We start from the raw sequence: 27,579 nt of genomic DNA, 5'->3' as shown, positions 1-27,579 counted from the left end.
GTAGATCTGATTGATTGACATGATTGCATAGCTTTACTTTTTCAAGCATACAAATTTTCAGCTTGTTTTGCAGTTCACAGTGCTCCAGCTGGAGCAGATGCTCACCTCCACTCTTATGAGACTGCCCCTAAAGCTGCTGAGAAGATAAAATTTTCTTACTTTCTTAGAAGAATATAGGGTACAGATAACTTTTAGCCTCCAACTATCACACCACACTGAGTAAGCAGTGACATCCTAAGAGTAAATTGTGCTCTGAGGACATAGCAGTAACTTGAAAAGAAGTATTTAATTGGGTTGATATTGTTTTCTTACAGGCTTTTATGTGCACATAAAAATTGCAACTGTCATGCATTTGAAAAATCTATTCATGTGTTTACAGTATATTGATCGTAATCATGTATTTCTAACTATACACAGTGTAAAAATAAAAATACTTAGAAAATAATTATGCCATTTCACTTCATGAAATTTGCTCTTTTAAAATGAGCATAAAAATGATTAAATTATACCTTCTAACAACTCTATTCAAAGCCAAAATACCATGGCTTAGAACAAGGTATTAATTGGAACAGTCTTCAAAGTTTAAATCATTAGCTTATACTTCTCCTTGAACTATGAAAAGCTCATGGCAAGGTTCTTCATTTATGTGTGCATAGGAAAATTTCTAAAAACCAAAAGGTGAAGAAAAGTTGCTAAGCTTTGTTTTTCGGAACATTGGCTGTAACATTGGAATGTCCTAGAATGCTGTACTTGATTGAAGTTAAATAGGGCTCGGCCGGTCTGTGTCCAGTGCTGGATCTTGTTGGAGGGATCCTATGTAAGCCATGAAGCTGTTGTTCTGATGGCTCCAGTCATAGTAGTCTGGAGAGAAACTGAGAAAGAAAATAGAAGAATTAGTGACTGTCAGATTGGTTCTTTAAGCATCTAGTTAGAGAACATGGGGGAAATGCAGTTATGTAGAGATAGTTCTCATGCTGAAGTGCAAAAATAAAATAAACCCCCAACCAGGGGTACAGGCAGCTATTTATTTTTCCAATCTGTCAATTATTTTGGCCCAAATGTTCATTATCTATTTCCTGATTCTCTCTTCAGAGAGAGACTGAAGACCCCCCCCCCTTTCTGATTTGCTGTTCAGGAAGGTGTTGGAAAATCCCAGAAATGGTGCTGCTCATCCCTGCCAAGTCCTGGCACTGCAAGGGCCTGTCAGAGATCTAAACCTCCTGTGTCTGGGTCCCAGAGCCCAGGACACGGTTTGCAGCTCTGCCATGCTGTCTTTTCTCCCAATGCATGTGGCTGGTTCGGCTTCCAATGGGAGCTGTGCATGTGTGGCTGGCTCCCTGATGGCTCAGTGTGGAAGACAGGGTGATACCAGGCTGGCTCAAAACCACCTCTAGCATCCTCCATGGGCTTAGTTACTATGTGAAAAAATAATTAATGCAGGAATAGGATGACTGATAACTGTAAATAGTGAGTGTGCAACTTCACTGAGCCATGGTCTGGGCTCACAGACAGTGACTACACTGTCTCATCTGAATGAGTGACAAGAACTAGATCTGGGTTACATTAATATATTCGTATCATAGTGTAGCTAAAGCAACAGCAAAGGGATAACACAACTGAGACTCCTTTCAGGGCAGGATAGAGTCCTGTCAGTGCCTTTCCTTCTCTGAATTGGGTGCTACCGTTTTTCATGTGAACTGCTCCTTCCTGGACTGGAATCCTTTCCCAAACATCACACCTGAGCAGAGAAGACAGAATTTTTGTGCCAGTTCTGGGTTGTGTGGGATTTCAGCAGTTTGATGGACTTTTCTAATCTTTCACCATGTGGGAATGTTGATGGTCACTTCATTTCAGATCACCTTCCAGATATTTAGCTATGTTACAGGGCAACCTAAGTTGAAAGGCCTCTTGCTACAACCATCACAAGATGCTGCCTGTGCTGTCCAGCTTTTCCCTGCTCTGCCTGAGCAGGGAGACAGCTGTTTTTCTAGGCAGTCTTGTTTTCACATTTGAATGAGTAAATGGAATTTCTGAAGCCATTCTTGGAAGAAATAGAGGATGAAACAAAGTTCTGACCTGAGTTTTTCAATGAGCAGTACGTTGGTACAATTCTTAAATTATGTAATGATTTTCATTCTTGTGTCTTTATGGTGTCTACAGTGCCCTTGGACCCCCAGAGTCACTCAGTGCTGCCTGTCCACTTCAGCTTCCCTTTTTGCTTCCCCTCACCCTGTTGGGATTTACACAGCAATTGCAGCTAGACAATTCACATCCATCTTCTGTGGTGTGTCAGAGTTCCTGCTCCTCCAGTTTCTGTTTTGGGCAGCAAGAAGTTCACTCCTGTGTCTCACCTGCCCTGTGCCCCCTGTGGTGCAATATTCCAGGCCAGATCATCGTCACTGTCGTATCTGCGGGGATTGTCAAAGAAGTAAGACCTGGGACTGAAGCTGTGGCTTGGGACCATTCCTGCATTGGCCTGAGGGAAGGGAAACCTCAGTCAGTATTTGCAACATCTATCAAATAGCTGTTTATCAATTGCCTGGTGCCTGACTTCCAGAAGAAGTTGCTGCCAACTTACCTCATGGTTTCCAAAATAAAACATGCAGTTTTGCATTTGCTGAAGACAACTGAAATAGTTTTGCATTTACTGTTCATGTCTGCTAGCATAGTGATATTCATCTCAACACCTATTTATTTCTCTTTATTTCTCAGCTAACACCTGACCTTCTTCTGAAGCCACCAGTCTGCATTCAACCTTTCTGTTGAATTCCTGTCCATCAAGGATACTTCATGCTTTCAGGCAGCTGACTTGAAGTGAGCAGTAGGAAGCAGCTGAAGAGCTGAAGGAAAGGTATGAAACATCTAAAGAGATTTGATTTTTACCTCCCACATTGCTAACACTCTCTTCTGGTGCCTTACCTCCCTTACCACAGGAACTGATCATGTTGAAGCTTGGCATCCTGTTTAGTGAACCCACATGTGAAAAGTCCCTTAGGCCCTCACCAAGCAATTTCAATATCTAATCTACAGTGAGGGTCAATTGTGCTGTGAGGGTCAAATCCTGAGGTCAGGTCCTTTGACAAAACAGGGAAAGGAGTGTACATATAACACTTTCATTTACAAAGCATTTCCCTGTGAATCAGAACAGAAAACATACAAGATGCAAGAAATCAGTTTGATTTCAGAAACAAACAGAGGGACATCTAAGAACCCACTGAGCCTCAACCACTGATCCATTGCTCCCATCCCCAGGGAAGAGGGGTGCCTGTGGATAAGCCAGGATGACATCTTCTCCCTGGCCTTAAAAAGGACAGCAGTTTGATCTCTCCCTTTATTTTATGTGTTAAATAACTTTGACAAAGATGGAAAGAGGATTAAGTGCATCTCTGTCATGCCCCCATTTTCAACATTTGTATGGTTAAAGGTACGACAAGGCATAGGGCCACATGCTGCTGTAAACCTGTGTCAGCACCAGAGCCACCAGACAGCTCATTCCAGGCTATAAGCACTTATTATTTCAGTGAATTGTTTAATATTCACTGAATTATTTAATATTTGAGTAATGCTGAATGCAGGATGCCTCTATTCAAACTTTTTTTTTTCTGAAGTCCCAAATGAACCATTAAGCCAAAGAACTATTTCTCAGGATTGTTTATTAAAAATTAAAGAATAATTTTGATTTTTACCTAATCAGACTTGTTGTTATGATTTTTTTAACTAAAGGAGGGTTAGCTTTAATTCTAACCCCGAGCTTTCTAGCCAAGTAGCAGCCTACTGAATGCATTAGCCTAAAATCCTGCGGCCCTTGGTCTCCCTCTTGTGGCAACCTCACACTGAAGTTCAGCTTTCTTTTGCTACAATCTCTTCATTTTTTGGTTCAGTTCTACTTATTTCTGGTCTCCCAATAAATATTTGTCCTATGTGAACAAAAAATCTATATATGACCTAAACCATGTGACAAATACTGTTTACACTAAAAAAAGATATCCATAAAAGAAGTGATACTGATTGCAGTACACAATTGCAGATACTGAGGCAGTATCACTGATTGCCTCTTCTGAATTGCATCTTTATGGAGATTTAAGGCTTTCTGCAAATTACAATGCAAAAATATGTTATACATGTTACTGCCATGCTCTTGTGAGAGAATGCTGCCTGTTTGACTCCATTTGAGCTCTTGTTTGCTTAGGATTCCAAACCTTCATGGGATTAGCTTTTCAAAATGAGCGATTAGATTACTTCCATTATTTTCATTCTCTCTGAATCTCCCCACACTATCCAAACTTGGCTACCAGGTCTAGTCTTATTAAGCCCACTTTAAATTAAATGAGATCTCTCTGTGGTCACTTTTTAGAAGAGCAGGACCTCTGGCCTATACTTAAAAACATTTCTTCTCTTTGCAGTTGTCCTGGTTAACTCCTAACCAGGAGTGAGTCTGAGATGGTTTTGTCATAGGCACTGGGATCCACCGGGTTTTCTAGTGCAATGTCAGGTACTGCTTCCTTGTTCATCTTGGCTTTATCATTGTCTCTGAAATGTGCACATGAGGATAAAATCCAATCCCTTGTCTAGGTTATTCTGTTGTTTCTTTTACTTGTGTCTTTACCATTTACATCCCTTTTGAATAATATTAGCTTTGGTTTAATTTGGCCTACAGAAACAGAGACATTACCTCAGTAATCCTAGTGAGGGCTGGTATTGCCTGTGTGCCTGTCAACCACCTCACCTGGAGACATTGCCTACAGCTACAAAAAATGCTTGTCCATCTATTAACTACTTAGATATCAGGACATTTATGGAGAATTATCCTTACAACTCACACCTTAATTTCTGGTCCTCTGAAATAGCCAACAAGTCAGCAAGTGCTTATTATGGCCACTGGTCTTTGACTTGGAAAAACTTCAACTATTATTCCATAACATTGTTGAGCTGTTAGCACACAAGCATTTTCACTGCTGTGTGATGAAAGATGCCAAGTTTGGATAACAAACTCCTTTTCCACCGATTCCAGTAAAATGCTGCATTATCTCAAAGGGAAGTTGTCCCTACACTTCAGAAATTTCCTGATTTTTTTAGATAACCTGCCTGAGAACCTGGCCTTTCTTTCTGGATAAACCTGATGAGTTTCTTTCAAGAGGAGTTAGCATAAAGAAGCAGGAAGTTTTGGTTGCTCTTATTCTGCCAAGGACACATTGAAAAAGAGAAGTCAGAACATAAAGAAGCAAAAGATGCCTGAGCAGCTGAGCCCCTCAGAACTGCCTGGACATTACACTAGCAAACACACTGACAAATTCCACTTACTAGGTCTTTTGTAGGGTTTCGGACACGGAAGAAATACACAACCAAGGAAGTAGGCAGGAGCTCCCAGATGAAAAGGATCACTCCAAACACTATGTAACCTGCATCTCCCAGCTGACATTTCAGATCTGCCTGTTGAAAAGTAAAAGAGTAAAGTGTTTAAAAATAAAGATGGCAGCTCATTTGAAGGTGCAGGAGGCAATGCCAGAAATTCCATTCTGTAGAGCCAGATCAATCTGGCTAATGATTAAAGGCATAGTAAAAAATCAATATGCTATCTTGGGTGCATGATTTCCCTTTCCTCCTCCTGCTATCTTTCCTTCAGAAATATCAGTTTAATGCAGGGGTCTTCCCAGCTTAAAAGCCTGGGAAGCAATCACTTGATGAAGTGATAAAATTCAGGTGATGAGAAACTAGTTTTCCAATCCCTTTCCTGCTGGAAATAATTGTAAAGGAACAGTCAATGGTCAAGGGCATTGCTTTTAAAAATGAAAGGCTTGGGTCTGTTCAAATTGGTGCACATTCTCAGGCTGAATAACTGCTGGCACTGCAGCATTAGCTGTGATCTTCTCTCTAGACCTCCAGCACTGCCCATAGCTACAGAGGGCAAATCTTGTCCTTTCATGTGTTTGGTAAAGAAGAGAAAAGGGTGCTTCTGACCAGTGACCTGAGCAATACTACAGTACATTTATTGGGCTGTAATTCTAAAAGTGTCTTTTGAGTCTGGTACCAGATTGAGTACCCACTCCTTCATTCCAGGCTCTTTACATATAGTTCAAATAACTTACCCCAAAATCCATGCACCCTAATGTCACAAGCCAGAATAGATGTTCAAAAAATGTAGTAGTAACTCAAGGGCTGAAAAACATTCCAGTGAGCTCCCAGTGAACAACCTCTGCCTCCAGAGGGCAAACAGGACCAAGTTAAGTCCGGCCATACCAGCCCCTGTTACTCCAGACTATAGGACTGAGAGAACAAGTTGTTTGTCCCCTGCACCTGGACCTGCAGCAACTCCTCACGGCTTAACAAGAGGGAAATTGTTTGATTTAGGAGAAAGTCAGAGCCTAATGCCCTTCTGCCTAAACCTCTGTGCTCTAATTCCACTGGCAACACCTGCAGTCCTCTTCTCTGCACTGCAGCAGGGTTGATTAAAGGTCCCTTGACAGACCCTACTCAACTTACTCATAACAAGATCCTCAGGGCAATCCTATCCTACTCTTTACCTACTTCTTAATTAGAGTTTTACCTATTGCTCAACAGAAATTTGTTAATGGCTGCAGGTTTGCTTGGCCACCTGGGCAATACAAGGTCCTTGCATGGCTGGGAACACTGCTCTGGGTCTGCAGGTGCTTGCTGATTGCAGGGGAGACAAGGGATTTTGAGACCAAAATAAAAGATACACATGATCCAGACCCTGGCCCAGAGCTGGAAAAATACTGGGACCTAAATACACTCTTCAAAGCAAAGAAAGGAGCTAGATACTGAAATTTATTAGAATTCAACAAAGAATCTCCTGCTATTTCCTTTCGAGTTTTTATTACTGTTAGTTTGCAGTGTAAATTGTTGCTTGCAATTAAAGGTTGGGAAGAGTCATAGCCTTATCCTCAAACAACAGAAATTATCATGCTAATTCCAGAATTAAAGTAAATAACCCCACAGCCCTGGATGGTAGTGGGAGGTGTTATGATGTCTTAGAGCTGAGCATTTCAGTGGAATCAAGTACTTTTTTTCTGATTCTCTAAGTACATTACAGTCCTTACAGTGGACACGATACATGTTTTAAGAAAAGGTGCTCTTTCTTTTGACAACAAAATCAATGTAAACAAAAGATTGATTTTCAAATTTATTTGTCTTGTGGCTACTTTTTTTCTTTTAGGACAGAACTGGAATTTTTATCCTTATGCCAAAATGATCAGATATTTGTATTTCTGGAGCAAAACAATCTTAGTGTGTTGAATAAAAGAAATAAAATAGGGTTTGAATATATTTATTCCTCCTGTGATAGCATTTAGGAAGTCAATCATCAGCTAGAGAATTAGGTTTTCTCATTAGCAAATATTTTCATACTTGCCTGATCTGACACGTTGTACCAATCGTAATCAAAAGAGTTGACTTTCTTGGTTTGGGAAAACGATAAGATGAACAAGTTGTAGCAGGCTCGTGAGGTATAAAGTAGTATAACAGTCACTCCTATGCTTGTCACCTGACAGACAGATGAGCCCTGGAAGAGATTTAAGCACAGGTTATTATTCATAAGGGAAGCTGAGAACAATTTTGCTTTGCATGGACTTCGAGAGTTGTCATGCTAGTCTGTCTCATGCAATTGACTTTTTGTCTTTCCTTCTTTGGCTAACATATCCTATTTTATGTATATTCCTGTATTTTATCAGCACAGTGGTTTCCAGGCAACAGTAGCAGTTCCAGCCCTTAGCAAGATGGGCTGTGACTAATTTTTACATTTTATTGAACAAGTGCTATTTTCAGAGCAGTGAAAACACAGAAGACCCACACTTGGCATGCGGTGGAGCAACAGAATTCAGCCTTCAGCTCTGCACTAGCTACAGAGCATCCTGTATCAGATGCTGGCTAGCATGATGCAACCTTGCATCTTTTTACAACTGCTTGCTTTGCACCAATTTCACAAGTACAGAGCAGGTCATAACAGTCAGCACTTAAACGCAGCACAGACAGGAACAGAACATCCTGCCTCAGCTAATGTCAACACAGAGGAGACAAAGTGGCAGCACAGCCTATGAGCTGAGTGACCATGGCAGGGCAGTCAGAGTGGCAGCTTGAGCACAAGGAGAGGAATGAGACTGCAGGGTGAAATTGGAACAGTTCCTAAGCCATAGAGAGAAGACTGGACAAAGCAGGGGAAAGACCTTGATCCAGTGGGAGGATTAAGTGTCTGACTTGCCACTATGTCAAGTGGACCGGGTCACTGAGAGGGGCTGAGACATCAGCACAGGAGTTGTAGCAGGAAGGAAGCATGGAAGGAAGGAATCCAGGAGCCATGGCTGCAGGGATCTGTGTGAGTCTGATCAGAGAGGCAGGCACATGTACAAAAATGGGACTGGCTTTCAAAGAAACTCCAAGTAAATTCTTTGTTGATGGCTCTGGAATAGTGCTTTGCACAACTAAAGGAGGAGAGATGGGTAAATGTGCTGTGTCCATTTAGAGGTAAGTTGCCTTGCAGTCATTTGCTTCTCTAGCCCTGCCCTCTCCCTCTCCTGGCAGAGACTCACACCAGGAGGATGATTTCCTTTCATCTATGTGAGAGAGACAGGCTGAGAGAGAAGCTGCTTTTCCCTGCCACAGGACCTTTTAAATCAGTGCAGGAGACTGGAAAGTCTGCATCTTATTCCCTCTGCCCACACACTGCTTCCAGGTTTGCAGCTGAGGGTCAGAGGTTCAAAGCACTGTGGTTGGCAGAGTAGACACAGCAGAAGTACTAAAGTAGTATCAGGGGAAGTCATCAAGCCACCATGTCCTGAATTCCTGGACTTCAGGAGACTACCAGGGCTGCAGTGCTGCTCACCCACGCTGTTGAGTGTTAGCCCTGCAGCTTTATTGACCCAGCTCCTCAGTCTGCCCTCCCCAGTGAGCATAAGTTAAGAGAAGCTCAGGGAGTATTTGAAAAAGTCTGTGGAAAACAAGCTTGCCTGTCTTCCCAGTAAAATAACATTGGTTCAGTGAACAGCCAGGCTCTGAAAATATCCACTGCAGTCAATGTCTCTGAATTCCAGCTGATAACAGCCTGCAAACACCACCGTTCACCAGGCCATAACCTGCAGCCATGTCAGGAGTGAGCCAAGAGACTGCAGCTACTCAGGAACTGAAGCCAGATCCATAGCAGGCAGGGGTGAAAGCTGTGGCAATACCAGCAAGCCGGAAATGCTTTAAAGAGGAAATGTTTGCTAGGCACTTCTCTGTTCTCCTTCGATACCAACTAGTCAGTGGTGCTGTCATGGAAACCGAGGGAGAGAGAGCAGAGAGAAGCTGCTGACTGGCACATACCATGTCCCAGCTCGGTGGCATTTACAGATTGCAGATAGCAGAAGCAAAGAGCAGAACGGGGCTGGTATTTCCCTGTGTAGATTTCCCTACATAGCTGTCATTCTTTAACAGTTAATAGTTAAATGTGTGGAGATTTAACAAATTACCATCCCAAATACAAAAAAGCAGATAAAAGTGTCCTGGTTTTGCTTCCATTCACTTCAAATACTTTAAATAAACTTAGTGGGTCGGTGAAGGGAGAAAGAAGCAGTGAAAGTAAATCTAGAGGAACAGTTTTTCTGTCACAGACCCCTGCAGAAAAGAAGGGGAGCCCCAAGCTGGCAGTGTGTCCCAGCAGAGAACCAGCCCAAGCCAGCACCTAAGGGCAGGGCTGAGGACCTCCTTGGTCCTGGCACAGCCCTGACACAGAGCACCACGATGGTTCCCCATGCCAGGCCACGGAGATGAATGTGTTTTCACGTGTGGTTGGAAGATATGTACCAGCAAATGGGAAATGCAAATAAAAGGCTGCCAGTACTGGTGCCTTCCTACATGCACCACAGAGACTGCATTATCTCCAACAGTATTCTGTCATATCACTGCAGAGAATGGATTTATCTTGTCTGGATAGCTTTTTGGCCAAACAGTAGCAGATAAAACCAGGATGTTTTAGTCACAGCTAGTTTCAGTCATCTGTATCCCTAAATTATGTGCAGTCAAACCCTGCTGGAAGTCCTCAGAGGAACTCCCATCTCAGGTCAGCAGAGAGGAGCAAAACACTCTTAAATTCCCATTTCCACATTCAAACTTTCATCAGCTGAGTGTTCTGTCCTTTCCTGTCTGCAGTAATGTTAGAGAACCTTAGGGCTTTGTGAAATAGTTTGGAGTAAGGAAGGTTGGGTTTCCCACAGAAGTAGAAAACACAACAAAACCAAAACCAAACTGAAACAGACCCAAAGCCTCCTTTAGGTTAACCCTGCTTTGTTACAGAGATTTATGCCTCTCTGATTTGCAGCACAAGAAAAACTTTTCTTACTAATAAAAATAATCCATTGCCAGTGCCCTTTGGTCAGCAAATGACAGGCTTGAAAGAAACAAAACTGAGCTGTGTTTTTAAATCTTCTATTCAGTCCTGAACTTTTAGTTGTTGTGCAGCATGGCCGGATTTGATTAAACAGGAAATGTACTTATTTCATCTGATTAGGTAAATGTAGAGAGGAATTCTATGGTAAGGTTTTCTTAATAGCAGTTGAACCTTAGATTTTAAAGGCTTTGTGTGGTAACAGCAATATGTTATTGGTTAAACTGATAATTCAAGATTTAACTGTCTTCTGCAAGTGCAAGGACTTTTGAAAGCCCTGTTTCATTATTTATAGATAGAAAACATCATCACTGATTTTATAATCAACACAGCGTGCTTACGTGACGCCACCCAGCTCCTTGACCACTGAATGCGTCCAAAGATATAAACCTACCAATATTTCTTTAAAGAACATCCTGTAGAATAATAGGAGACACCTTTTAACTCTTTCCCCCAGCTGGCTAAGTTATAATCTATTATCTTTTAAAACACATTCTCATTATCTATAGGAATATATACAAGAATATGCAAGTATATAAAGGGAGATTCATATTTCTCTGTCTGGCTTATCTTCAGCATGCTGCTACCTTAAACAGTTAACTTAGTCAATGATTTGACAAGCTGAAGGATTTTGAAGTACAGGCCACTTCTACGTTGCAGTACTGAAATTAAGTGGTCGTCAGACAAGGGACCCAGAGAAAGCATTGTCTGCTTGAAAAGAGGTGTGAGAAACTCCAGCAAAAAGTTATGCAAAATCTGTCTCAAAACCACATATTTTGGATCACTGGTTTTAACCAAAAGCTCCCTTGCTAACATTTAATATTTAATTCATGTGCTGAGCACGATGGCCAGCCAAGCGCAGACTGTGAAGTTTAAGGCCTCCAGCTCTCAGGCTTTGTGGCTTTGCCTTGCACTGCCCTTGTATCTTAGAAGATACTTGAAAAGAACTGAAAATGTACCTTACCTTGGACTCCAAGTAAATGTTGGCTAAAGACATCTTGGAGATCTTATACAGGCAGATGGAGAGTGAAACAGCGCACAGCACAAACAATGTGTCATTAATTGCCACCCGGACAGAGACAATGATTTTTCTCTCTGAATTCTGTGTCCTCACCAATACTGCACATGTTAAATTCACCAATAGGAAGAGGAGACTTATGAAAAGAGAAGCCAGGTAGAGGGGCAACCTGGGAGAGTGAGAAGAAAACAGTTTTAGCAATATTGTTCAGCAAGTGTCAATCATGAGCTGGAAGTTGCACTCTGGGAAATGAAATCTGCCTCTGTTGGGCTGCCACAGCTGACAGAGTAACCAGCTGCCTGAGCCAAAATCAAAGTGCTCCAGATTGCTGGAGAGATTAACCTAGCCCATTTCAAACCTGTTTTTACAGTTACACAACAAGCTGTAAGTAAAGCAACTAATATCAAGCAGCAAAACACAGAGGACTGCTGCAGAAATTGAACAGCACAGTTCTCAAAAACTACTTAAAAAATACATGCACCTTCTTAGACTGTGCGCTTCATACACAGCACAAACCCTCTGCCTAATCACTTCCAGAAAAAAACCTCTGCCTGGAATGGACTGGTTTTGACCCTGGTTTTACTATACCACCACTGCCATGTAAAGCATCACTGACTATTAATGTTTGTCATCAGATATCAAACTAGGGAAGTGTCTAACAGCAGAAAAAATCTCCAGGTTATTGGTTCCCTAGCTTCCTTCTCTGTCTCTTTTTCTAAACAATTTGGTCGTGGTCAACCTCTTAAAAGAAACATCAAGAAATTTAACTATGCATATTGATTCTGGGTTGGCATCTTGCCATCTAGGCCAGGAAAAATGTGTGTTTACACCACCACAGAAGCAGACCTGGAACTGAAATGTGACAGACATAAGCCAAGGAGTTGGACCGTTTTTATCCAGCTGTTTTTTTTCCAACCTACCCAGCACTGATACTTAGAATATAAGCATACCATGTAATCAAGGTATTACATGGTATGTAATTTTTAAATTTATTATTGGTTGTAATTCCTCCTTATGCCTACACAAACCCGTGGGGCTTTCCATTAGGAAAAAAAAAAAAAAGAGCATGCTTCCATTTAAAGCATTTGCTTAGTTCATTATCATTGCTGACCAAGGAAATTACTGATAAAATGCATAATCTGCAGCCACTGAACAAGAGGTTTTGGCCCCAGCTTTTCATGCCTGTTGGGAACTTCGAATTTGGCATACAATAAACATACAGACTGTCCCTGAGGAATCCGGTTCCAATTGTTTAACAACACTTTACCCAATGAGGATCTTTTCCTTTCACACATTCATATTCTTTTGGGTTAGCATCAATGCAGTTACAAAGCTGAAGCATAGCTGGCTTCCTTTCAGAGGGCAGGAAAGGAGGAGATACACCTTTGAGATAGTTTAACTGTGTTACAGGGAGAACTGAAAGCCTACAAGCTTGTGAATCAGTGCCTTTCTTTCCAGCTATATCTGGCAGCGAGCAAGGATGCTGTTTTTTCCTTGCCAGGCACGGAAATTCCCTCTCAGCAGGAAGATTGTGCTCATTCTTAACTTCCCAGGGCAGGGCTCTGTTTTTAGGATAAGCAGCTGGAGGTAGTTCCTTTAAACATCATAGTCTAATGCAGGAAGCACTGCACTCCTGAAGCTCCCCTCTCACACGGTTTTCTCTGTAATGGTGGTACATTTACAGCTTTTATTAGTAGCTCAGAAGTCTTTAAATAGTGGTCACATGTCTTCCTTTCCTTCCCCTCCCAAAGTCCCGTCTCTAGTCCCCTTGTGGGGGCTTGTGAGGAAGGGCACACTCTTACATCTGCCTTGCTTGTGGGATGGCAAGTACATGCTCTCCTCTTGCTCACCTTAGCCAGAAGGACCTTCTGCTGCAGCACAGCCTGCATGCTGGCATGCAGCATCAAGCTGGCTTGCAACCAGCAAGGCTGAGAAGCTTTCAGGCCAGGCTCCTCCTCTGCAGACTTCAGCAAAAAAAAACCCCCAAACTAAAAAACAACAACAAAAAAATCCCGGTGCTTTCACACTCCCGTGCCCACACACTCCCATATGTGCCAGGGTGAGCTGTCGTGGCCACTCAGCTGTGCAGCTCCTCACAGGAGGATCTTCCAGCCCCCTTCTAAACATGATGTGGCTGGGGAAATGGCTGCCTGATTTGCAATGCAATAGAAGCATTGTTGCTGAATTTATGGAAAAGCACTGATAGAGATGCAGACTGTCTCTCTATGGGAAGGGTTTTAGGGTCTCAGCAGATTAAAGGCAGAAAGTATCTTTAGAATTCAAGTACAAGTGCACCTACAAGGCATGAAGAAGCACATGGAGTTTTATAGAAAACAGAAAAGCAGGGCAGGAGAGGTGTTTCCAGATTGCATCAGTGAAAGTGCAAGTGAAAGTTCAAAGATGTATTGTGCCTAATCCCCACTTTGGGACCAGTCTTTAAAGGAGCCTTGTGTAATCTGCTTTGGCTGGGGAAGACACACATCAGGCTGTTCCGTTCCTTCTCTGTCAGGCTGAATGCACCCATAAGTTTTTCTTTGAGCTGAAAACAAAACCTCAGATAAATGCAGTGAGATTTGCCTCATTTAACAAGAAAATCTGTTTGAAATTACTGTATTTCGTATGCAGTGCTTGAGGCTTGTGTGTAACAAGACACGCACACACAGCACAGTAAGCCTCATCCAAAAGCCTGGTGACAGTAAGACATGCCCAAGTCCAGGGAGACAGGCAGAAGGACTGTTTAAATATGAAATTGGACAGAGACTTCACCTTGAGCTCTTTTACTAATATTATAAAGGCTGTTCTGAATAAAGTTTGCTTAAGATTCTGGATCCCAAATAGGATTTATAGGAATTTTTTTTCGGCATCTGAAATTATTCCGATTTCTGAGACCTGTGTCAGTACCTCTCAGTTGCCCCATTTATGTTGCCATCATCTGTTGCAAAAATGGCAATACCGGGCAATAGGGTCTCACACTTAAAAAAGAAAATGGAGGGAAAAAATGAAAAAGTGAACATTCAGTAATGAAGAAAAATCGGATTCAGTAAGTGCAGATTCCAGACCAGTCTGTAGGCCTTTAATCTTTCCATCATTTATCTCTCCCTCAGGATCTAAGCAACCTGATCTAATGAAAGATGTCCCTGCCCATGGGACATGGGATGGACTAGATAATCCTTAAAAGTCCTTTCCAGCACAAGCCACTATGTAAGTCTGTGCTCTTCCACTAGCTTGTTACAATTAAGTCATCTATGGTTGTGCACATATTACATAATTTCAATTGCCCTGTGTAAGATAGGAAATTAGGTCAGCTTTATTAATATAGCTCTCTTAGACAAACTAACCACACTCCTGCTGCAATTGAGATGTTAAAATACAACTGAAATCCCTTACCAACAGAGCTGAACAAGAAAGAAAAAAACTGGGCCAGATCCAAGAGTGGTTTGTATTAGAAATCCAGTGGGGAAGAGTCAGGGTGGACATGGAACTCTCATGAGGAGGGTAGGCTGTGCATGAGTAATTCTAGCCACAGTACATTTGTATTTAGGAACAAAATGCTCCAAAAGCTACATGCAGGTCGCTAATGCAGTCACTTCACAGGCATTGACTAAATATCACGAGCTCCTGTGCTTCAAGAAAGACATTTTCAAGCAGTGTTCAGGAATAAAGCCTTGCCACAAGCATCACTAAGAGATGAGGTTCAAAGCTTCTAGTTCTCACCTCTAAAGGCATGCAGGGACCTGTCCACAGCCAGCCCTCCACCACCCTGAGCTGGCTCTGTGCACAGCAATCCTCTCTGTCTCTCTTGCCCATGTGCCCCATCAGGGGCAGCCTCGTCTGCTCTGGGGGACCTGCCTGGGGTGTGCTCTGCCTGTCTGCCAGCCCATACTCCTGGATTTTCTTCTCACAGGAACCAGAGTGCAAAAGGGGGGTACAAAGGTGCAGTTCAGCCTGGAGTCCAGATTCCTGAATCAGCCATCACACTCTGCATTTCCCATGCTCTCCCCAGCCCACCTCAAGCCTGCTCTCACTGTACTGCCCTTATCCCAAACATAGTTCCCAAAACACTTGGTACAGATGATTGCCTCACAAGCTGTATGAAAAACCAGTAGGATAACAAATTTCTAGAGGAGGACAGTGATAATATTTGCCCTGTTCATATAGTACTATGTTCTCCTAACAGTCAGCAAGTGACAATTCAGATTGCAGTTTAAATTATTCTGTTTTCCTATCCTGAATTTATATTGTAAATTCTTTCTTTAGAATGGAGACAATCACTCTCTCTCTCCTCCTTCTAAACAGCATTGCCCAACTGAGGCTTTTAAGCATTGGCACAACAAACATTAATTTATTGAGTTCTTCCTAAGCTTTCTGGACATTATTGCCCTTTGGGGTTCCTTCAAATACATCCTGACAGCTTCTCCTCCACAACAAGATGCCAAATGAATCTCTCCACCTAAATGTAAATCTACCATAACTTCAGCTCTGTGGAGTCAGGGGAGGTTATCTATAAGCTACCAAACACATCATGAAATTGAACCCATTCTCCCTAGCTCTTTCTCTTCACAATTTGTCCGTCATCTTCCCAAAACTTTTAAGACTTCTATTACATTGACCTCACAGGTTAAAACATACCCACTCCCACTCATTGTGGTCAAAAAAACAAAACATCACTCTGCTTCTTCAGCACTGGATCTGAATTTACCTAGTAATACAAATGTTAAGAACCAATACGCAAATCCCCAGGGTAGGTGTTTTCCACTTGCATTTGAAATATTTGCTTTTGAAATATGTGACTGTCTAAAAATGATCCCTGTGTTGAGAAAGGACACAGTCCCCTAAAGGTCATAGGAAGAAGGTGGCTTCAGAACCATCATCATCAAACATTGGTATACAAATATGAAGAGCTGAAATATGAGCATCACAAATTAGAAACTATGTTTCTCAAGCAGTAGGGCTCTTCCCTCCCGCATTGAATGCTTGCAAAGTTCTTACCTGTATTTCAGTAGCTCTGGGGAATATTTTGACTTAGCTTTGAAAATTACCTGCAAAACAAAAAAATATTGCATCAAACATAGTATACATGTCAGCAAAGAAAGACAGTGTGAGTCACAGCAATTCTGTCTCTCAGGCCACAAGATATGCCACGACAGGTTTCATTACATAACAGATTTGCATGGGTTGCTTGCCCATGGCAGGCAAACTCTAAGCAAAGTACTAGAACCACTCAGCAGGTGATCAGATGCACTTGTACACAGACTGCCTACACTATTATTTTCCCTTACTCTGGTTTAGGAATAAGGTCCTTTATATCAGTATTAACAAAAGGATCAATGCCAGCATGACCATGCAGGGAAACCATTGTAGGCTCTTACATGACCTGACAGTACATGTCTCTCACACAGACCAGCTCACACCAGGCCAAATGTTCCCATGAAGAGCCTATCACAGTAACCTGGCCTGAAATTAGATAGATACTTTCACATTCTTGTTGCATTGCCAAAGAGATACCATTGAGAGCCAAACTCATTATTTGACTCTGAGGTATTAATTGGCTTCTGCTGACTGTCTCTTCTCTGTACAACAATATGTGCTTTTACAGAGGGATAGCTCATGCCCAGCAGCTGGCCTGCTGTACCAGAAAAGATAAAATACTGACAAAGTTTTCTGTAATGTAGCTAGGAGCCATCAGTCATAGTTGTTTAACCATCATCAGAAATTATACAAAAATATATTACCATGTTTTGTATCTTATTTATTAAAAAATCACTTGAAAGTACCACTGCTTTTTTATAAGCTAACATGGTTTCCAAACAAAAACTTAGTTTACAAATGCTCCAAAACAAAAACTTAGTTTACAAATGTTCATTTAAACCAACAACAAAGCACACTGGTTACAAGTATTATAAAAACCTCATGATGTATGACTTATTCTGGGTAGTTTCCCAATCATTTTCTCCTCAAGTTCTGCTATCTTATCCATTTACCTTGGTTTTGCATGCCCTTTAGTTATGTTTGCATAATATTTGCTATGATTATTATGCTTTCCCAAGGAAACAGGACTTAAATGATCCCAATGTGACTGTAGAAATGTGTCTGCCTGTCAGTCTCTTTATCTGGCCTCTACTAATCTTAAAATACTTCAGAAAACTGATGGGAAAATGCTTGAAGTATCCTTTATCATCCTTCTAAAAATCAATGACTTAAAGGGAAAAAGGAACTCTATCAATGTATCTAATATCTGTCCTCTGTGAGGAGAAACCTACATAATGATTCTACACATCACCTAACAGGAGAGAGTCTGCATAGCAAAATATTGTAAAAAATTCTCCAGTTATGGGAACAACTGAGAGTCAATCATGAGACATAGATCTGGAGAAAATCAGGCTCAACTTGTTCCAGATCTCCTGGAACAACTTGTCATTTAACTCCTATTCACCATAAACAGCTGCCTTGACATGGAAATTATTTTTGTGATGCTTCATCTTGCTTAGCACTAGCTGAAGCAGCAGAGAACACTGAGTTTTTCAGCAAACTGAGAATAAAATTGAAAACTTGGGAGAAAAAAGTCTGTAAAAATATTCTGCAACCATTGATACTGTTTTCAAATAGATAACATCTCTGATAGTATCCCTTAATGAGGAGTTTTGTGATTCATTCTCCAAATTCCTGGATCACGAAATCTCACAGGAGTTCAGGAAGAAGTTTTAGGTTGTTTTATTTACTTGCTTTTGAAAGGAAAGGTACAAGGGGCTTACAAATGTTCTGCACTTCTGCTGTGCATAAAGAGTAGCTGTCACTTTCAGAGAAGGGATGAGGTTCAAAATACTTCTCAGATACATTTTGTAAAAGATTTATTGCCTACCCTGCTTATTCTGGAAGGGAGGGAGGAAGCAGATTCCTGATCTCAATGAAACTAAACGAGTAATCCTCGTCTCTAGGGTCATTCCACAATCCTCACCTATTGTGAGTATCACTTATACACATTCTACCATTAATTATGACATCTTTCATGAGCTGCACTGAACATAAGAGTTCAGAGCCTCTGCAAAGAACTTCACATGACAAGCAATTTCCAGTGGGCAATGAGTTGTTCTGGTTTCACGAAACCTAGCAAATATCAAGTTCCTAAATACCATCTCCAGTGGTTCCCCAAAAATTTTCTACTCATCCCTCTTAAGTCACAAGGTACTGTCACATAAACCAATCCAAAACCACTGCCCAACAAAATCTCCATGGATAACCTGGGTAAAACCAAATGTGATGCTCCTGCTGCAGATCCAACGGGATCTCAAGATTCAAGATCACCAAAGCAGCTGTTACTGTGCTTCTGCATTTGGTGAACCTGTCCCAGGTGGTACATGTTCTGAAATTTTCAGAGCAAAATGACCATTAAGAAAGAAAATAAGTACTGTATCAAAAAAAAACAAAAAACAAACAAAAAAAAAAAAAAAAAAAAAAAAACCCCCAAAAAAAAACCAAAAAAAAAAACCAAAACAAAACAAAACAAACCAAACACCAAAACTAAAGATAAAACCAACCCACCAAACGAAAAGGATGCTATATAGAATGAAAGCTACACTTTAAGGCATGGAGAATTCTTACCAATTCACTGCTAGGCAGGAGCACAGGCAGCCAGATTCTGCCACTTTTGCCTACAAACTGATGGGGCTTTAGCTCATGAGTAGCCCTGCTGTAAGCAATGGGATTGTCACAGAATAAAGGGTTGTTCAGTGGGAGTAAGGATGTCAGGAGCTGATCTCAATATACCTCACATGTGTGGGTGCAGCTTTTTGCTTTTAGCATTTAGCTCAAGAGCTTGGTTGCTCAACGGCCCCTCCTCGCAGCAGTGTTGAGAAAACTTCCAGTCAATATCTGAGTCATCTAAGTAAGTCTTCCAGCAAACCAGAGCAAACCAGACTATTCCTAAGAATAGACTAAACAGCAAACAGAGAGCAGGCTGTTTTAAAAAGATCTTTCAGAGAGGCCCAAGATGAGCATGGAAAACGCAGTGAAAGTCCTTGCTAATTTTCTTATGTCTAAAGGGTTACTTTTTAGACGTAAAAGTATTTCCCCTTCTGCTTGTTCTTTGAAGGAGAAATATCCTGTTTTGACTCTCTGTTTCTGCCAAAGGGTTGGAAACCTCAAATGAGATTCTCACACTCCCTCCTCCACTCCCCTGAGGTATATGTCTGGCATATAAAACTGCAGCAGTTCAAAAGGACTCCAAAAATCTCTTCATACAGCCAGAGAAAATTCCCATTGCACGAACTGATGTAAACAGCTGACCTTAGAGACATGTTAGCAGGCCCCAGGAGTGGGGATGGCATGGGATCCATCAGCAGCTTGGCTGCAAACAGCTCTGGAGAGCTGCTGGGCAGCAGAGCAGGCAGACAGGGCCAGGCTGTTGTAGCTGATGGGGGTTCCAGCTAATCAGGAGCCACTTTGGCTCTATAGGTATCAGTGAAACAGCTGTCAAAGCCAAGACAGATATTCCCAAAGCAAAAGAAAAATAAAATCTCCCTGGAGCAATTTTCGTGTCCACGTTCTGATTTAGCTGAACTGATGTGATGACTGGCACAAATCTCCCCTGTGCTAGCTGATTAATTCACTTTTACAGGAGCTACAGCTCAGCTCACCAAAAAGCCTCAGATATGTGGTAAATGCTTGCGTATGTCTCAAGCTGGCCCTCGGCACAGGAACGAAGTTCAGCTTTATTTACCACTTCTCACGTCACAAACCCTATAAGAACAATAGCATGCATTTTCCCTTCCCAGTTCCTTTCATCACAGTCTCTCTCTTCCTCTGTCACACTCCATGCAAACTTCCCTTTGAAACCTGAAAATAATGCCACAATCTCATCATCAGCACATGTACCTTTCTTCAGCTGTGTATCTTTCAGTCCCAGGCCCACCTTCCCCTTCCTCTCCTTCTTCCATGTTCATTCTTTTATTTGGATCAGATTTCCCAAAACAGGCAGGTTTTCCTTCTACTCTCTAAATTCTACACAGCTTGTAAGGCCTACAGACATGGGCAATGTGACTCACTACCATCCTCAGTCTTCCACAAATTGGGAAAAATAGTCCTAAAAGGACAGGGATGATTGTGGGGGCTGACAGCCACAGTAAACTTCCAAGAGCAGCTTTCCTATCAAATTATTTTCTAAGTCAAATGACCTCATCCTTCATGTCAGATGCTGACAGCCAGCCAATCTGCAATTGCAATTTGTCTTCTGTAGATGCAATAGTAAGGGCAACATTTTACAGCGAACATATTTGCTGATGCTTTACCATACGTAGTTAGACTCCTGTGTAGTTCTATATACATCTAAATATTGTTATAAATGAATAATAAGCTTTATAATATATGATTTATTAATTTCTACTAAAAAGAATTATCCAAAATAAAAAGCCCTCTCTGTTCTCTCACTGGTGAGAACTTTTGAAATGCTATCCTCAGTAATTAGAGAATGAGGAATTTTCTTAATTCTCCTCCCAGAGCTACCATTTACTCTGGTTCCACTGAAATCCATGAAAAGTTTCTGAAAGCCTTGTGCTGTTTTTACCTCACCCTGCCAGGCATGGCCAGCTCCCCTCAGAACTGCCTTACTCTGTACAACTTCTCTTCATTTGAAAGTCCCTGATTTTATCAGCACTGCCTAGGAGGCAGGGTAAGTTTCTCAATCCAGATGCCAAAGAAAAGGGAAGGTGGTTAGGGAGGAGGAAGGAGAGGCAAAATCTGCCTACCAGCCTTCTCCACCCATACTGTCTGACAGCTCTTTAGCTCAGCACTACTTTCCCTCCCTCCTGGAAAAGTTCCCAACCTGATGACAAAACCTAGAGCCCACCCAACTGTTTTCTGTGCCTGGCCACAAGGGAGGCCTGGGATTTTGAGGGAAATTTATAGCTCACGGTCTTTGGCCCTGACCTTGTTCTTTGAGCCTGTAACCCTCCATCCTAGACTCTCTCCTGCTTCATTTGTTTTCTGTTCCCCAGGGAAATGCAAAGCCTGAGCAAACAGGACAAAGTGAAGCAAGTGCTTCTCTGCCCACCCCTCACATGCACCAGAAAAGGCAACTTATTTTTTTTCCCAGAGCCTCTTTAGTCTTTTACTCACAGCACTAACTGTAAAGCCTGAGGACTCATTTCAGTGTCCCCTTGTCAGGGACAGGGAAGATTTGAGGACATAAATAAAGGAGTATCCAAGTCCTGAAATCCTCACATTTTTCATTAGCCTGGGATGCCTCACTGCGGAATCCTCCACTTCTTTCCCTTTAAAATGGAAAATATGTCATTTATCAGAAAATAAAACATAGGAAGCTGCATGTGTGAGGCAAATATCTCTATGAGATTTTTGGTCTGGAGGTGGAAATACACCTTGGCTCCCCATGTGGTGGATTAGGATCAGGGGGCTATCTTGGTACAGAGCTGTTACTTGCTGGCGTTGTGCTATTGTTTTACAAAAGTGCCACTGGATCTCATCTTCATTTGAGATTTATTTTGATGATCTCCAAGTAGCAGAGGGCCTCCCCTCCTGAGAGCATAGATCACACTATTATTTTTCTTTAGAAGGAAATCAATACAGACACAGGATTAATAAATTCTAATACATTTACTTATTCAATTAAAAATCATATTCATTTTCTCCAGTATGGAATCTCTGAGAGTAACCCATATTCTATAAGCCTTATCTGCAGCACCCTTTCTACACGCTCTAAGTAGGGCATTACAAATCTATCAAAGGACCCTGAACTTGACTCTTAGCCCAAAGATCCAATTTTGAGTCAAAACTATTTTGATTCTAACTTCTCTTTTGTTCATAGTTCCCCTCCTTTAGCAACCTGCTCCAACACAGTAGAAGTTCTTCTGCTGCAGCTGCTGATGCTCAGGTCTGGGGACAAAACTCTGCTGTGCTGATGTCATCAGGGCTCATTTGTCCTGCTACACATAAAACACATCTGAAATTCCCTATGGCTTTGGGATATCTATTAAAAAAGACAATAGTTGTGGCTAACTTTCCATCAAGTTCAAAGGTGCTTGTTATTTGAAAAATGCCCTCTGGTACTTGCCAAATGAGTTATTTGTTTTGCCAGGAGGATTTGCAGTATTTTTAACCACTTTTTTTCCTCTCACATCAACATTTATGAGCTTTCCTAGCAGTGCTACATTTAGGAATGGTAGGTGCTCTACAGCAGATAATAAAAACCTACAAATTCCAGAGATCCCATGGGATCTCCTCCAGTGCTCTGTACCTATACTGTACACAGATCACTTCTTTCCCTCTAGCTAAGCACCAGTGAAATAGCAGGAGTTTCATGCAATGAGACAAAGCTGCAGACCCTTCTTGCCTGTCTTCTAGAGAATAAAAGGATAAAAGCTGTTTCTAAACAGGTCTGTGAAGTTTTAAGCCATTACTGAAAACAAAATTTTCTCTCTCCACCCCTTCCACACTAGTTCTTGCTTGTCTACTGTGGAAAGCTAGATGTACATTATATACAAGATGCTGAATTTCAAGCCAAACCACCTTTTAATGGTTAGAAGTAAAGAATTAATAACAGTGAATTAAAAATACATGCACTTATTTTGTCATGCATTCGTAGAATGGCTGTGCTTGTATTTCTTAAACCTTTGTTTCAGCTGGGGAGATATTTGAGATTAAATTTCACTGACTGCAACTAGCTCTAGAGCAAACAACAATACTATTCTTAAGTCTGTCTACAGTGGCCCAAGGTATTTGAAGATTATGACGCACATCACAAACTCTGAAAGTCCCTTGCAAATATTGTTTCAAAAGCCTCACAGCAGGTCTTCAAGCCAGGTAACTATTCCACTCTTTCTCAGAGGGGCTCAGAGGAAGATCAGGAGAACTCAGGATGACAAAGCAGGAATTCTGTCTCAAAGGCAGAACCAACAGCCTTAGCTTTTTTTCTGTTTCCAACCACTGACTTGTACTTCCTGCACGCTATCAGACAACAACGCTAAAAATAAGTGAAAAGGACAAATGTCTGCATTCTGTGTGCTGCCTTTTCAGATCTTCTTCAGGCAAAAGGAATGTTACCTGGAGCACCAAGCCTCCTGAGTGCTGACACTACTGCACAGACTGCTGTGCCCCCCCTGTGCTCGCTCCAGCCCAGGCTTCTCTTGGCCAAGAGCCAGGATGCTGCATTTTGCCTCCAGGCTTCCACAGCAGCCCCACATGCGTGTCTGAGGGAAGAGTCTGACCCCAGGCTGTGACTTAGCCCCAGCACTGTGATGGGCTGACTGTGTGCTGATGGACATTTGACCCTGCAAAGCAGCACAGTTATCAAATGACCCTCACCATAGCTATGGGATAAAGCATAGGTAACCACATGCCTGAGTTGGATTTGAGTAGTATGCAGATGAAAGGTTCCTGTAATCCCTTAATATATCTCAAGTACCAGGGAGTGGAGCAGGATGAGTTAGCAGACATTTCAGACACTGAATCCATGAAAGCAAACCTAAGCACAAAACTGGGTATGTGGTTCTAAGTATTTAATACCCTCTACAACTCAAGTGATCTTCTTACAGCTGTCATGCTTACCATTGCTGCTTTTCCAGCTCTGGGATAGCAGCCCTTGCATGCAGCCTGATGTCTCCAGTCAGGCTGTTCAGAATTGATAAGGCTGTCATCACTACAGAGCACTGTTACACACCATGGGGACTACAGAAGCACCAGCCCCAGGCACACAGCTGGTTCCAAGTGGGGCACACAGCAACACCCAAAGCATCCAGAGCACTGCCTGGTGTGCTCCAGGGCTGGCTGATGCTCTCCTGACTAACTGCTCCAGCACTGGGAAAGTGGACTTTGATCAGGGCCACATGAGTGCAGGCTTGGTATCCTGCTCCAGGCACTACAGTGGGAATGAGGAGGTAAAGAATTCAGTATCTGCCCTCCTGCAAGTTTCCTGTGAGATCTTAGGCAAGCCCAGCAGCCTTTCTTTGTCTCAGCATGCCAACATCCCGTCCTTCAGCCAAGTGCAAGATCACCACGCTCACCATAAATATTTCCAAGCAATTCTAGCTGCAGCAACCTGGAGCCCTGTGCAGCTTAACTTATCTGACTTCTTAGATGTCCATGGCACAGATACGCTCTAAAGACCTCTTCCTGAAATGGAGACACTGTTTCCTTTACTCCAATATACAGTGAATTTACCTTTACATCAGAGAGTCCTTGAAATAGAGGGTGTATCTGTGCACAACACTTAGCAGTTACTGAAAAGAGTCAAAGCTGTTTGTAATACAGATCCTAACAGGAATTTAGGCCCACAGTAGGATTCCATCAACAGTTTCGATTGTTATACACATAATAGAAACCTCACTGAGAAACGTCAGCCAACTTATGAAAAAACTGGGACTGGGGGTTTGTTGCTGGCAAAATCAGACAGTACAATTCTGACTGCACACAGAGATCAAGTCTGGTAAGACAGGAGGTTTTTAAAGTCTAACAACAATAATAGGGCATAATAATAAAAAGACATTTTGGGTGTCCAAATTCCAAGCTCTCCTATAGATTTTTTCTCCGGTCTCTGAATTATTTTTATAGACAGTAGACGTGTTAATTGATATTCTCGCAGTGATCACTTCAGGCTCTGGTTTCATGGTAACACTGATCACTGGCATATAGACCAGAAGTTAAAATACCCAAATAAACAACTGAAATTTGCTTTTTGCATTGCCAAGGTACATTTGTAAATTACATTTTTCTCACGATGTTCACATAATAAGGCTTTACCATTCAGCTAGATTTAAATATCTGTTGCTTACCTGTGTGAAGTAAAGATTCATCAGGGTCAGGGTGAAAAACTGGAGGCAGACTGGGAAGCAATAAAGAAGCCAGAAGATGAAGGGGCTGAGAGAATTTGCTGTGACAAAGTCTTTGAAGTAAAATGAAAAGAGCACTGTCCTAAGAGAGGCCCAAAACAGGCACAGAAACAGAAAGACAGTTTGGTAACTGAACCTCTTGTGCCTGTAGTGAAGGACCAGCCAGAGCTGGACGTAGATGAACACAAAAAGCAGTGAATAAAAAACAGTATATACAATGGTCAGGCCCAGCTTCACATACGGAGGGACAGCTGGCGTCAGGGTCGGCGGAAGGGTGTCGTTTTTCAGTGGGTCCCACTCAGGGGCCTCCATTTGATATCGGGAATCGTCAGAATTATTTAAGTTTGGCTGCCGCTGTTGCCTCCTCCTCCTTCTCCTTTCATCTTCCTACAGCATAGGAATCAAGAAAATGAAAGAAAACAAGCTGCACTTCCTCTTTGGCAGCTCACTGTGGGCTGGTAGCACATGATCACAATTCAGAATGATTCATTAGGACTGCCTTTGTCAGCAATTGGCAGGGAACAGCTCAGAAAGCTGCACTTTGCTGATGTCTCTGCACAAATCTTTGCCATCCTTAAGAAACAAAGAAATCCACCAGCCCCTGAACGGTTTGCTGCTAATTTTTTTCCTAAGGAAAATTATCTGGATTTTAAATTAGTTAAGTAATGTTCTATTTTTTACAAGAAACAAGTACCTGACACTTTTCCAGTGGCAGACAATAATATCTTCGTAGGATTTTTTTTTCTTGTTTCCTGTTTAACAAGTACTTCATTTAGCTGCATTTTGTTAGAAATCATTTTAAACACCTTCAAGTACTCCTGAAACTCAAAGTGCTGTATTAAGCTGCAACAGCTCAGCTTGCCATTGCAGAAAGCTTTGTGTTTATAAAGAGTTACACAATTGGCACAGCAAATCTAATATATTCAGTTTGTTATTTTTCTTATAAGATGCTTCATTAGAATAGGAGAAAAGGTACATCAGGACTTCCAAACCTAGCATATATAGGAACAAAATAAAACCTCCTAGACATCTAAATTCACCAAAGCGTGCATGCAGCTACAGGTTCTTTTCTTCTTGGTTGCTTTTGTGCCATCACTCTGGAAACAGCTGACCGGCCACACCTTCTCACAAGTGTGCAGATATGCCCTTGGGATGAAATCTATAAATTCATAGGTGCTATGGCAGGCTGATGGGTTTGACTCATGGGGGTGAGAACTGAGAACTGAAACTGAGTGGTTTAGACATTTGAAGTGTGGTCAAAATGCTTCATATATCTCTAGGTCATGTAGAGCACCATGTACCGTACAAGAACAAGATTTTAAAAGCTACTTTGGTTATGGCTGGAGCACTGACACATTTTTCTCTATCATTTATTGTAAGCTGATTGCAAGAAGTGCTTATTACATGGACCAATCCCCAGGGAAGACCCCACATGTCTGGTGAGAAATTAAAAAAATACTTCTGTAGTGGAAGGGTCCATGTAATGAACTAACACAGTGTACATGATATGCAGAAATTGACACTATCAATGAAAATAGGGATTTCCATTATTAATGCCTTGCACTAAGAGGAGTTCAAAACTACTATTTTGTTGAAAAAGACAATTATCATAATTGTGCTTATTAATATAATAAAATATACAAAAGTTTGCATATCTATTTAAAAATATCTCAAAGTGAACCCCATTCTGCCCTAGAAATAGCCACCCTCAACCCTTAAAGCTCTGTTCTAAAATCCAAGGTTAGGTACTGAAACTTCAGCAGTTTGATTTTCAAGGTGCTGAGTAAACTCAGGTCTCATTGACTGCAAAAGGACTTGTGGGTTCCCAATGCTCCTGTAAATCTGGTCATTGATAAAAGTTTCTAGATATGATTTTAAGACTCTTAACAGGAGCAGGCAGCCTTGAAAATCCCAGAAAAACAGCCTACAGAAGCAGGGTGATACTCAGCACTGGGTGATGGTTGATTTGACTACATACAGAAATGTACAGAGCACAGAGTGAATATGGGAGAGATGAGAGAGGATAAGAAATGCCTAGACACTAAAAATCTTGTACATCTACAGAGATATGTTAGAGCTTGCAGAAAAAGAATTATATGGCTTCAGTGCAAATAAACTTGGACTTAATGTTGAACTAGCACATGCTCCTAGATCCTGCGTAATTCCTGGGAAAAAAAATAAAGGAAAGGAAAGGAAAGGAAAGGAAAGGAAAGGAAAGGAAAGGAAAGGAAAGGAAAGGAAAGGAAAGGAAAGGAAAGGAAAGGAAAGGAAAGGAAAGGAAAGGAAAGGAAAGGAAAGGAAAGGAAAGGAAAGGAAAGGAAAGGAAAGGAAAGGAAAGGAAAGGAAAGAAA

The 27,579-nt window shown here is 41.7% G+C and overlaps 1 protein-coding gene across 1 annotated transcript; it reads right to left on the bottom strand.

Moving 5' to 3' along the window:
- Positions 1 to 267: 267 nt before the first annotated feature.
- On the bottom strand, positions 268 to 25,682 carry GPR137B (G protein-coupled receptor 137B). The gene is made up of 7 exons (XM_058020173.1): positions 25,172 to 25,682; positions 16,383 to 16,432; positions 11,340 to 11,562; positions 7,366 to 7,519; positions 5,302 to 5,426; positions 2,352 to 2,476; positions 268 to 872 (listed from the first exon to the last, which is right to left on the bottom strand). Exons 1-7 carry the CDS (start codon positions 25,538 to 25,540, stop codon positions 761 to 763), a joined length of 1,158 nt encoding a protein of 385 aa, XP_057876156.1. The 5' UTR covers positions 25,541 to 25,682; the 3' UTR covers positions 268 to 760.
- Between the last annotated feature and the right edge of the window lie 1,897 nt (positions 25,683 to 27,579).

Source organism: Melospiza georgiana, chromosome 3 (genome assembly GCF_028018845.1).
Source record: "Melospiza georgiana isolate bMelGeo1 chromosome 3, bMelGeo1.pri, whole genome shotgun sequence".
In the NCBI taxonomy this organism is placed as follows: domain Eukaryota; kingdom Metazoa; phylum Chordata; class Aves; order Passeriformes; family Passerellidae; genus Melospiza; species Melospiza georgiana.
This window is presented reverse-complemented; position numbering and strand designations above follow the sequence as displayed.